The sequence below is a fragment of the Sarcophilus harrisii genome, chromosome 1, assembly GCF_902635505.1.
Source record: "Sarcophilus harrisii chromosome 1, mSarHar1.11, whole genome shotgun sequence".
Lineage (NCBI taxonomy): Eukaryota > Metazoa > Chordata > Mammalia > Dasyuromorphia > Dasyuridae > Sarcophilus > Sarcophilus harrisii.
Window position 1 is genome coordinate 657,583,209 of NC_045426.1, and position 13,513 is coordinate 657,596,721.

Genomic DNA, 13,513 nt, shown 5'->3' on the forward strand with positions numbered 1-13,513 from the left:
CTATACTCTAAATGTGCTTTCAGGAGGTGGATAATGTTTCATTATCAGTTCTCTGGAATTATGTATGATCATTATATTAATCTTGGTTCTTATACCCTAAAAAAAAGAAATATTTTTATCAACCAGAATCTGCCTTTCCCCTTCCTCCTCCCAACTTCTCCTCTGTGTTGTTCACCCCCAATTAAGGACACAAGAAAGCCCATTATAAACATGTAATAAAACAAATTTCCACATTGGTCTTGTCTAAAAACGTTTCATTTTGTATTCTGAATCTTTTGCCTCTTATCAGGAGGTGGGTAGAATATTTCATTAATTCTCTGGAATTATGTTTGTCCTTTACATAGATAAGAGTTGAACACAGTAATATTCCATTACATTTATATACCATGCCTTGTTCAACCATTCCCCAATTTATGGACATCCCCTTAGATTCTTATTCTTTGCCACTCCCCAAAACTATAAATATTTTTGTACATCCTTGGAATCTGTTTTGCTTAGGATTAATCTCTTATGATGCATCCTTCCACTAATTCCACCTCTCCCCTTTTTTCTTTTTCCCTCCTTTTTTCTGTTGGGTGAAATATATTTTTGTACCCAGCTCTGTGTATGTGTGTGTGTGCCTTTTTTTGACCAACTTAGATGATGGTGAGTTTCAAGTTTTAGCTGCCCTATCTCCCTTTTTGTATAGATAGCTACTTCTGTATCCTGATTAGGTGAGGTAATTTCCCCTAACTTTATCCCACCATGTATTCCATTTTTCTTCTCTTTCCATTATTAAGGTCAAGACACAACAGAACCACTCCCAGGCCCTATCTAATTGGACTCCCTCTATCATCCATGATAGTGAATAGGGTTCAGAAGAGACAGATATATTATCTCATTTTTTTGATGTAAGCAGTTTATATCCTTGTTTAGTTTTTTATTATTGTTCATCAGTGTTTACCTTTTTATGTTTCTTTTCATTCCTGTGTTTGAACTTCAGAGTTACAGTGCAGTTCTGGCCTTTTTATCAGGAATGTTTGAAAGTGCTTTATTTAATTTAAAAAACCAATTTTTCCCCCTGAAAGATTATATTCAGTTTTGCTGAGTAAATTATTGTTGGTTATAAACCCATATGGTTTCAGGAATATTGTATTCTAAATTTTCTGCTCCATTTTAGTAGAGGCTTGTTAAATCATGTGTGATCCTGACTGTGACTCCTCTGTACTTGAATTTTTGCTTTCTGGTTGCTTGATATATTTATTTATTTGACCTAGAAGCTCTGGATTTTGGCTATGATGTTGCTGAGAGTTTTCATTTTTTTTTTTTTTTTTTTTTTTTAACTAAAATGAGATGACCAGTGAATACTTTATTTTTGCTTTGCCTTTTGGTTATAAGATATCAATAGTTTTCTTTTAAGACTTTTTGCAATAGGATATTTTGACTTTTTTGTTATTGTTGTTACAACATTTAGTCCGTTGATTTTTAATTTTTTTCTTTGAGATGCCTTACATTTTTGTTCTATTTTCAGTCTTTTGATTTTGTTTTAATATTTCTTGTTGATTCTTGGCTCCATTAGCTTCTATTTTAATTTTCATTGAGTTTTTTTCTTCGATAACATTTTTTACCTCTTGTGCCAAGCTGTTAATTCTCCCTTAACATAACTCATTTTCCAAATTTTTCTTCAAGTGCTTTCATTTCATTTATAAAATCATTCTTAATTCTTTTTTAAATAATTTAACTCTTGTTTCATTTATTCCAGCAGTTCTAGTTGAGGTGGAGCCTGGGCTGTGTGTTTCGTAGAGGCTTTGCTTGTAGTTTGTGATCTATTAAATTAGATCTATTTAATTAAAATTTTGGCAAAGCATTTGACAAAGATAAAGATGGATGAGAGAGAAATATGGGTTGACTAATAGTAGATTAGAATTGGTTAAGTGACCAGATCCAGTGTAGTCATTAATGGAATAATGTAAACTTAGAGAAAAGATTTCTAGTATTAAATACCTTAGCAGTCTCGCCTTGCTTTTCTCCCATTCAACCTCTTCCCTTCTCTCCCCCCCCAATCAATGACTGAATGAATCACAGGGGGATGTTTAACAAATTTATAGATACTAGTAAAGATAGCTAATATATTAGGATCCAAAATAATCTCAGTGGTCTAGAATGTTGGACCTCATGTCAGGAAAACCCAGAAAGAAGAGAATATGCAGGGGGAGAGGATGATAGTCACATGCTGCTAGCAGAGAGGTTGAGAAACATTAGGGCTGAGAAAAGTTCATTAGCTTTGACAATTAAGAGATGATTAGTGACTTTGGAGAGAGTATTAAATCCACTTAGTATCAAGATACTGATAAATATTGCAAGGGATTGAGTGAGTGAAAGAGCAGTCTATCAATTTAGACTTTTTTTTTTCAAGGAATTTAGCTGAGTAAGGGAAGAGAGACTTGTTTGTTCCCAACCCTTGAGCTATTGTGATTATAAATGCAATTTTAGTCCTGAAATAAAAAATTGCTGTACTTTGAAGTCAGGAGCCATTAGTTCTAGTTCTAGGTCTGGTACTGATTAGATGTGGGTCCTTGAGTAAACATTTCTCTATGGACCTCAGTTTCCTCATGTAAAATTAGGATTTGGGCTGGGTGATCTTGTTCTTTTCTGCTGGCTCGGCTGCTATGACTTGTGAAACCTCAGGCAACCTTCACACTTCTGGTCTTCACTTGTCTTATCTGTAAAATGGATGGGGGTAGGTAGCAGGCTCACTTAATCTCTCTTTTTTTCTTTCTTTTTTTTTTTATTGTAAGTTTATTTTTAATACACATTGCTTTATGAATAATGTTGGGAGAGAAAAATCAGAGCAAAAGGGAAAAACTATGGGAGAGATAAAAAAACAGAAAAAAGACTTGAACATAGCATGTATTGATTTACATTCAGTCTCCTTAGAAAATGCAGATGGCATTTTCTGTCCAAGGTTTATTGGGATTGCTTTGGATCACTGAACTACTGAGAAGAACCAAACCTTTCATAAAATTTATTATTGCACATTCTTGCTGTTATTGTGTATGATATATTCCTGGTTCTGCTTGTTTCATTCAGCATCAATTCATGTAAATCTTTCTAGGCCTTTCTATAATCAGCTTGTTCATTTTTTTATAGAACAATAATATTCCATTATCTTCATATACCACAGCTTGTGCAGCCATTCCCTAGTTGATGGGCATCTACTTCCTTTCAAATTTTTTGCTATCACAAAAAGAGCTGCTATAAACATTTTTTGCATATGTGGGTTCTTTTCCTTCCTTTTCTTTTTGATTTCCTTGGGATACAGGCCCAGTAATGGCACTGCTGGATCAAATGGTATGCATAGCTTTATAGCCTTCTTGGACGTAGTTCCAGATTGTTCTCTAGAATGGTTGCAAAAGTTCACATTCCCACAACAATGTATCAGTTTTCCCACATCCTTTTCAACATTTATCATCTTTTTCTGTCATCTTAGCCAATCTAAGAGGTGTGAGGTGGTACCTCAGAGTTGTTTTAATTTGCATTTCTCTAAACAGTTGTGATTTAGAGCATTTTTTCATATAACTATAAATGGCTTTAATTTTTGTCACCACGTAATCTCTTAAAGACCCTTTTACCTTTGGGATCTTTGAACTCTGAGGCCTCACCTTGAATGCAGCTCATTTTTGCAGCTCATTTTCTTTCTTCTTTTTAATAATAGCTTTTTATTTTTCCAAATACATGCAAAGATAGTTTTCAACTTTCACCTTTGCAAAACCTTATGTGCCAAATTTTCTTCCTCCTTTCTCCTCCCCCTCCCCCTCTCTTTTCCCCCTCTCCCCTCTCTCCTCCCTCCCACATAACAAGCAATCCAATATAGATTAAACATGTACAATTCTTCTAAACATATTTCCGTATTCATCATGCTATGCAAGGAAAGTCAGATCAAAAGGGGAAAAAAATGAGAAAGGGAAAAAAAATCAAAGCAAATAACAACAAAAAAGGTGAAAATACTGTGCTTTGATCCACATTCAGTCTCTCCAGTTCTCTCTCTGGAGGTGGATGGCTTTTTCCATCATAGTCTATTGGAAATGCCTTGAAATCATCTCTCATTGTTGAAAAGAACCCCATCCATCATGATTTCAGAAAGGCCTGGAGAGACTTACACGAACTGATGCTGAGTGAAATGAGCAGGACCAGGAGATCATTATATACTTCAACAACAATACTAGATGATGACTAGTCCTGATGGATCAGGCCATCCTCAGCAACAAGATCAACCAAATCATTTCTAATGGAGCAGTAATGAACTGAACTAACTATACCCAGAAAAAGAACTCTGGGAGATGACTAAAAACCATTACATTGAATTCCCAGTCCCTATATTTATGCACACCTGCATCTTTGATTTCCTTCACAAGCTAATTGTACAATAATTCAGAGTCTGATTCTTTTTGTACAGCAAAATAATGTTTTGGTCATGTATACTTATTGTGTATCTAAGTTATATTTTAATATATTTAACATCTACTGGTCATCCTGCCATCTAGGGGAGGGGGTGGGGGGGGGGTAAGAGGTGAAAAATTGGAACAAGAGGTTTGGCAATTGTTAATGCTGTAAAGTTACCCATGTATATATCCTGTAAATTAAAGGCTATTAAATAAAAAAAATAAAGAACCCCATCCATCACAGTTGAATATCACATAATTTTGTTGCTGTGTGTAATGTTCTCTTAGTTCTACTTACTTCACTTAGCATCAGTTTATTTAGGTCTTTCTAGACTTTTCTGAAATCTACCTGCTCATCATTTTTTTTTTAATAGCTTTTTATTTACAAGTTATATGCATGGGTAATTTTACAGCATTGACAATTGCCAAACCTTTTGTTCCAATTTTTCCCCTCCTTCCCCCACCCCTCCCCCAAATGGCAGGTTGACCAATACATGTTAAATATGTTAAAGTATAAATTAAATACAGTATTAGTATACATGTCCAAACAATTATTTTGCTGTACAAAAAGAATCAGACTTTGAAAATAGTGTACAATTAGCCTCTGAAGGAAATAAAAAATGTAGGCGGACAAAAATATAGGGATCGGGAATTCTATGTAATGGTTCATAGTCATCTCCCACAGTTCTTTCGCTGGGTGTTGCTGGTTCAATTCATTACTGCTCTATTGGAACTGACTTGGTTCATCTCATTGTTGAAGAGGACCACATCCATCAGAATTGATCATCATATAGTATTGTTGAAGTATATAATGATCTTGTCCTGCTCATTTCACTCAGCATCACTTCATGTAAGTCTCTCCAGGCCTTTCTGAAATCATCCTGTTGGTCATTTCTTACAGAACAATAATATTTCATAATATTCATATACCACAATTTATTCAGCCATTCTCCAATTGATGGGCATCCACTCAGTTTCCAGTTTCTGGCCACTACAAAGAGGTCTGCCACAAACATTCTTGCACATACAGGTCTCTTTCCCTTCTTTAACTGCTCATCATTTCTTAAAGAACAATGGTATTCCATTACATTCATATAGCATAACTTACTCAGCATTACCCAACCTGTGGGCATCCACTCAATTTCTTTGAGTGGCAAAGTTCTTTGCCGCTAGAAAAAGGGCTGCTACAAACATTGTTGCACATGTAGGTTCTTTTCCCTTTGTTATGATTTCCTTGGGGTACGGACCCAGTAGACACACTGCTGGAGCAAAGGGTATTCAGTTTAATAGCACTGTGGGAGTTTCAAATTGCTCTCCAGAATAGCTGATTTAGTTCACAATTCCACCAACAATGTATTGGTGTCTCTGTTTTCCCTTATCTCTTCTAGCATTCATCATCTTTTCCTGTCATCTAAGTCAATCTGAGAGGTGTCAGGTTGCCTTAATTTGCATTCTCTAGTCAACAGTGATTTCAGAGCATTTTTTCATATGATTAGAAATAGCTTTAATTTCTTTGAAAATTATTCATATCCTTTGTCTATCAATTGGGGAATGGCTTATTGTCTTATAAATTTGAGTCAGGTTTTTTTTTTAATATTTTAGAAATGAAGCTTTTATTAGAAAATCTGGTTGTAAAATTTTTTTTTTCTGAGCTGCTTCTCTTCTAATCTTGGCTGCATTGTTTTTGTTTGAACAAAAGCTTTTAAAAATTATCCATTTTGTGTTTTATGATATACTCTAGTTCTTTGGCCACAAATTCCTCTCTTCTCCATAGATCTGAGAGGTAAACTATCCCTTGTTCTCCTAATTTGTTTAGAGCATCACCCTTTATGTCTAAATCATGAATCCATTTCAACCTTATCTTGGTATAGGGTATTCCAAAATGGAAAGAACTCCCCGTTCCTGAAGATGGTTGCAGAGAGTACGAGAACACTTGGTTTGGTGTATTGTGACCTCTTCAGGCATCAGTATTCTCATCTCTAAAACAAAAAAATTGGACTAGATGATCTCAGAAGGTGTTCAGCCTCGAAAAAGCTATGGATAAATTGGGAAACTTGGGTTTGAATCTCATTGCTGTCTTTTACTAATTTTCTAATCACATTGTTGGCCATGTAACTTCTTTGAACTTCAATAATCCACCCTTGTAAAGGGAGAGTGTATCCACCTCAGGTTTTTTTTGTGAAGATCAAATGAAATAAAGAAGGTAAAGCATCTCTCAAGCCCCAAAGTAACATAAAAGTCAAATGATTATCTGTAAAATGTGGGTCAGAAATCAATCCATACCCCACAGGGTTGTGAATAAAGTGCTTTGTAAACTTTTAAACATAGAAATGTGAATCTCAGGACCAGTGGTAAGGAGAAAACAATTCATGGCCCTTTAAAGTTTGCCAAAGCACTTTTCTTACAGCCATTCTGTAAAATAAAAATAGATTTTTATTCCCATTGTGTAGATAAAAAAATGTCCAGAATAGGTGAATGACTTGCTCAGGGTCATACAGCTCTAAGAACAGATCCCCAAATCTTCAAAAACCCAGCATAGGCTACAAAAGGATCACTTCTTTTAATCCCTTCACCTTTCTCTCCACTCCCAGAGTGTAGCTGGGAAGATTAAGCAAAATGGCATTTGCCCTTTGTACGATCTCTGTATAAGACTCCTGCACAGAACAATCTCAATTGAATGTCGGGGCCGGTTATGTGGGGGGGCACACGGCCAATGCTGTTAACAGTTGGAAAAGGCTTGTTGGGTGGGGAGAGGGACCCGCGATCCTGATCGTGGGAATAAGGGTGAGTTGTGTGGGCCAAAGATTCCGGTTGGATCTTGCTTAGTCTCACCCAAGTGACCAGCCGTGATTTCAGGAAGATCTCTGTAGCCATCTTGATTACCTTGACAGCTCTTACTGCCCATACTTCCGGATCAAAGGGCCTCTTGCGGGCACCATCCCCCTATGTGTTCCATGTCCCGATTTAGAATGAAAGCTCCTTGAAGGCAGGTACCATCGCTCAGGTCAGCACAGTGCTTGGCACCTAGTCAGCTTTTAAAACTTGAAATGTCCTTCGTGAAGCCCGAGATGTTTTGCCACAAAGTAGTCACAGGACTTTGGGCAAGCTTCTCCCCCCTAAGCTCTCCAGGAAAGATGCGCTTTATCCACCTCAAGGAGCCTTCGGGAAACACTATTGTGTACCCTAGAATGCCATGGGTAGGGAGCCTTCTGACCTAACCACGTAGCCCTGCTCTGCTCAGCTCTGGAGACGGCTACTGCTAAAACTCATTCCTTCCGTTGAGAAGTGGGCTCCTTTCAGGAGTGTGTGGGGGGATAAGACTAGGCTGGAGGGTTGGGCTCTGCGAGAGGGCTGGGCGGGGGTAGGGAAGGGGGCAGGTCGGGGAGGTTCTTTTTTTTTTATTTTTATTTTTTTAATTTAATAGCCTTTTATTTACAGGTTATATGCATGGGTAACTTTACAGCATTAACAATTGCCAAACCTCTTGTTTCAGTTTTTCACCTCTTACCCCCCACCCCCTCCCCCAGATGGCAGGATGACCAGTAGATGTTAATAAATACATTAAAATATAAATTAGATACACAATAAGTATACATGACCAAAACGTTATTTTGCTGTACAAAAAGAATCAGACTCTGAAATATTGTACAATTGGCTTGTGAAGGAAATCAAAAATGCAGGTGGGCATAAATATAAGGATTGGGAATTCAATGTAATGGTTTTTAGTCATCTCCCAGAGTTCTTTCTCTGGGTATAGCTGGTTCAGTTCATTACTGCTCCATTAGAAATGATTTGGTTGATCTCGTTGCTGAGGATGGCCTGATCCATCAGAACTGGTCATCATATAGTATTGTTGTTGAAGTATATAATGATCTCCTGGTCCTGCTCATTTCACTCAGCATCAGTTCCTGTAAGTCTCTCCAGGCCTTTCTGAAATCATCCTGTTGGTCATTTCTTACAGAGCAATAATATTCCATAATATTCATATACCACAATTTATTCAGCCATTCTCCAACTGAAGGTCGGGGAGGTTCTTAGCAAAGGTCCCTTTCCTGCAGGCTTCTGATCAGACTCCCCTCAGACGGACCCGCGGAAGCCACACTTGACGTGGAGCGCAGTGATCACCCCCCCTCCCCTGCTCGAAATGATGGGATTGGGAGGCAGCATCTCTGTGTGGGTGGAGGTTTGGGGGCGGGGCGGCCGGGGATCCCGGATCCTAAGGCTCTTCCTTTGGAGTTGAGCCGCCGCCCCCACTCGGCCCCCGTTCGGAGTCGCGAGATCGGGTCGGGCGGGCCCCAAAGCCCCAGCCTAGCTAAGAGCCTCTCCCATTCACAAGCTGTTCGGCTGACGCCCAGAAAGGGTTAAAGGACTCCCGGCTTTGCTATTGGGAGCAAAGGTTCCGCTCCTTTCCCGCCAGCCAATCGCCAGGCTCCCCGAAGCGGCGGCTGCCTCCTGACTGGCTGGGCCTCCTGCCCCGTCGGGGCCCGAGTAACGCGTTGCGGGGGGCGCAGTTGCCCGCGCCCCGAGAAAGAGGGAGGGAGGGGCGGGAGCATAAAAGGAGGCGGCTGCTGCGGGGCCGCGCGCACTACTCGGGCGGCCCCGGCGGAGCGTACCCGGTCCTCCGCTCCTCCCGACCTCCCAGCATGAGCGGCCCCGCAGCCTCCGAGGAGCGGCAGCCCGAGCTCCCCAGGTTCCTCAGGTGAGTGGCGGTCGCGGGAAGAGATGGCGGCGGGGGACCAGCGCAGGTGGTCAGTGGCCAGCCCCGGCTGGACGCGGCACCCGCAGGGTCTTGAAAGCCGCGGAAACTTCTCTGGTTCCCACCCTGAGAAGGTCGCGGGGTCTTCCGATGCCCGGGCTCGGGGGGGCAGTGACCAGGAGGGTCATAGGGCCCCCGGACTCCTGGGGTTCGTGGGGACAATTGCACCTCCTAGTTCTTGGAGAGGTAAGGGATGACTCCCTGCGGTCCAGCGCCCTCGGTCCCTCCAAGGAGCTCCTTTGCACAAGGACAGGTGGCAGGAAGAATTGGGGATTAGAGAAATAGCCTCTACCCCTGGCTGACAAGGGGGTGGGAGCTGCTCATTCGGACAGCTTCTGCCAAGGAGAACTAGGAGAGTGTCCTGGACTATCCCCTGGTGGGGACATTGGGTTGGGGCTCCATCCGTTGTGGGGGCATCGAACTCCCCCTTTCATAACTGTCCCCCGTGACTGTCCTAGTTCCCTTTTAGCTGCTTCTCTGCCCACTTATTAGCCCTTACCCTTCCACAGAGATCCTCCTTGCCTTTCCTGAAGACCGATCTCCTCCCTTAGCCTTCCACCCAGAGCTTTTTGGTCTGCTGTGACTCCGGGGTCCCTCCTCCTCATCCTCTCCCTCAGCTCCCTCCTTCCCACAATTCTCACCCGTTTCCCAGGAAACTGCTGTTGCTGCTCTCTCCTGTAAGCATGCCCCTCATCTCCCAGTGTGGGCTCTCTCTCAGTCCCAGCTCCCTGGTGTTTCCTAGTAGGGGAGCGAGGGAGCCTACCCGTGACAACTTCCTGATCTCCGTGGGGCCTCCGGTTCCCCCCTGGAGTCAGGATGGGGGGTATTGGTGGACAGGCTCGGGCCTTGCTAGGCCACCATTTCCCCTAGAATACAGCATTAGACCCTTGGAATAATCATTAAGACCTCCCTCGGGGCCTCCTAGCTTCCTCACTAGGGCTCCTGGTCACTCAAGTCTTTTTCCAATACAGACTGAGATAAAATCAGAGATGTCCAGTAGAATGGTGGAAGTAGTTTAGCCTTTTGGATGGAGGGTGAGTCTAAAAACCAGGTTTTAAAAATAAAGAATAACAGGGCAAAGAGACCTTGATTCAGTTATCTGCCCTATCACCCCAGTTAACTGTATGGAGGGAGGTGGAAGCTGACAAAGGCGCTGAAGTTATTTCTGAGTTCCCTCTTTCCCTTGATAAAGCAGAGACAGAACGTGCGATTGATTGTCCATCAGCTTTCAGTTAGGCACCTTTCTTTCCCACAGTCCCTCTCCCTCTTTTCCCTTTTCCTCTAACAAAAAGCCTCCTAGGCACTTAGGACCACAGAGTTGGGACTCCTTTCTTTCCTACTTCCTTTTTACCTTCTGTCCAGGTGATAACTACTTTTTCTTTGAGTCCCCTCCTTGGGGAATGTAGTATCTGGAACATAGAACTTAAATGTTTAATAATTGACTGATACATAGGAGGATGTAAAAATGAACTGACAATTCAGCTTCAGCTAGTTACTTTCTTCTAAGCCTCAGTTTCCTACCTTGTAATGACAGATTAGTCTTTGATCTCCAACTTCCCTTATTGTTTTGATATTCCATGATCATATAAGCTAAATAAATGCTGTTGTGAGAAGGGAGCCAGGACAAAAGCCCAGGGGTGGGGGAAGGAGTGGCAGAGGAATTTTCTTAGAGGAGCTGTCAACTAGAATCCTTCCTGGCCTCTTCCTCCGGTTACTGGGTACCCATGATGAGTGCGGAGCTGTCCAGGTGGTGAGGTCCTGATCACTATGACCTAGTACTGATGCCCATCCATATCCTGGTTCCCTGCTCTTTGGAAGGTTCCATAAAGGAAAGAATCAGAAAGGCTGAGATCAAATTTTGCCCCTCTTGGTATCATTACATTAGTTGAGCCTCAGTTGGCTTATTTGTTAAATGAGCACAATTCTCTTTCTGCTACACTTTCTGCATTGATAGCTGTTCCGAGGATCAGGAGTGGCAGGTGATCTTCAAACCTGCTTCTTTGTTCTGTATCTGCAGAAAAGCTGTGGAAGCCCTTTGGCGGGAAGGAGTCCTTCCACACACTGGGCTGCTCAGCTTTCAGTAATAATGATGATAATAATAATTAAATGGAGTTTTCATGTTTGCAAAATTGTTCTTCACACATATCTCGTTTGATTTTTGCAACACTGTAAGGTAGGTGTTATGCATATCCACATTTTACAAATGGGGAAACTGAGATCGAGAGAAGGGTTAAGCAGTTTGCCTAGTGTCTGAGGAAGGATTTCAATTCAGGTTTTCCTGACCTGTCTGCCTGGATGAGGAGGTGGAGACATAGGGCTTGAGTCTGAGATAAATATAAGAACTGATCTTTCAGAGATGGGCTGTTAGGTTTAGCCTTAACACTCCCAAGACTGGAACTTGGAGAGCTATCCCTAAAGTGGAGTTAGATAGTGCTTGCTTTCTGAACTCATCATGCTGAAGGAGATAGTCTCTGTCTCTGTCTCTCTCAAATTGAGGTTTCTGCAGTTTCAATAATTTGCCCCAAATCACCCAGGAACGTGCATCAGAAGATTTGAACTTGAGCCCTCTGATCAATGCTTTTGCTCTTGTGGAGCTGGCTGCTAGAAGGGGTGAGGCAGGAATTAGGAATCAAATGGTGTAAAAGGCTTTTTAATGGCATCTCCTCCTTCCATGGGGGAGCAGAATCATGAGTGGAATTCCCAGCCCCCTTCCCACCCTTCTAGCTTCTTCCTCCCCATCGTAGATTGAAAAACAACCCCCACCTGTAGTTATTTCTAGGACTGGTGACGTGTGACATGAAGCTTCATTGTCTCCTGCTCCCTAGGAGCTCCCGCCTCTGCCTCCCCCACGGTTCCTACGTGGGATCCCACCTTTCTTTCCACAGGTCCTCAAGTATGTGCTCCTTTGCCTCCACTAAAACTAAATCCTAACTCTAACTGCAGGAAGGCTGGAGTTGGTGAGTCCAAGAGTTGTAGGACATCCGCTGGGACGTTTGTGGATGTGACCATGCTGGGGCCTCAAGCTCTGGGAATGGTTAGGTTTATGATGGGAATGGGGGATGGATGACATTGGTGATGGAGGTGGAATAGAAAACCTAGAAGTGATTCCTTCAAGATCTAAGTAATCAGAGTCAAGGCACCCTGACCTGTGCCTTTCCACTGGCTATCCCCCACACCTGGAATGCTCACTTCTATTTCCTGCATTAGTTAAAATTCCACCTTTCTGCAAGGTGTTTCCTTGTCCCTGAATACTCTTAATGCCAGTGTCTTCTCCCTGAGATTAGCTCCCATTTACTCCTTATACATTTTATGCATTCACAATTGTTTTGCATGTTGAGAATTAGAATATGAGCTCTTTGAAGGCAGGATCTGTTTTTTTTTTTTTTGTTTGTTTGTTTGTTTGTTTTTTGTTTTTTTTTTTGTTTTTTAGATCTTTAACACTTAACACAGTGCTTGATACATAGTAGGTGATTAATAAATGCTCCCTGACTGACTCTTAGCCCAGTCCCAGGCTTCTTGAGTATCATCAGTCACATCCCTTCCCCCATCCTCTCCATGGTTCCCTGTGAGTGCTTTAATTACCACTTAAGCAGGGAAATGATTCCCAAATTGGCTGGGGGGAAGAGCTGGCGAGATGGTACTGTCTCCTGTCGGCCTGCTCCTCCCTTCCTTTTGTTCCCCCAGAGAGAGTGGAACTTTTGGGAACAAAGTGAGGGGAGGGGAAGGGAGGCAGGAGCAAACAATTGCTTTTAACTCCCTCAATTTCCATTTATTTCTCTCCCTCCCCAATTCCTCCAGCCTAAATTGAGAGGAAGATTGGGATAGGTGGGATGATTCAGTGGCAACATCTTGGAAAGGTGCTGTTTCTTGATGCACCTGCTAAAGTTGGCTTCCTCCTAAAGAAGCCCACTAGGAAGGGGATTGGGACCTTATCTGGGGCCAGTGATTCTTCTTCTATCCATCTACTGAACTGATCCTTCATGATTTCCTTTCCTCATCTTCATTCTGCTTTCCAAGTTCATTTGCCCCCAAAGGGTCAGAAATTCTGTCTGCCTTGGCAATCTCATCTATGCCCATGACTTTAGCTACTTTTTACTGAGTATAGATGATTCCCTAATTTTTTAAAAATTTCTAATTTCCTGCTGGACCTCTCTTGAAAGTACAACTTCACATTTAGTTTGGTTTAAGACCATAGATTTAGAGCTGAAATCAATTTGAGACGTCAACTAATCCAACCTCCTCATTTTCTATGTAAAGAAAATAAAGCCTAGAGTGATTAAGTTATGGACCCCAATGGTTTAGTTAGTGGAACAGTTGAGATTCAAACTGAGTTCCT

The 13,513-nt window shown here is 41.8% G+C and overlaps 1 protein-coding gene across 1 annotated transcript in view; it reads left to right on the forward strand.

The window, feature by feature from the left end:
* Window positions 1-8,734: 8,734 nt before the first annotated feature.
* Window positions 8,735-13,513, forward strand: part of YJEFN3 (YjeF N-terminal domain containing 3) — a 31,305-nt gene continuing 26,526 nt past the window's right edge. Inside the window, exon 1 of the mRNA XM_031947917.1 lies at window positions 8,735-9,120. Within this exon, the coding sequence (XP_031803777.1) occupies window positions 9,065-9,120 (56 nt within the window). The 5' untranslated portion in view covers window positions 8,735-9,064. The remainder of the gene's footprint in view (window positions 9,121-13,513) is intronic.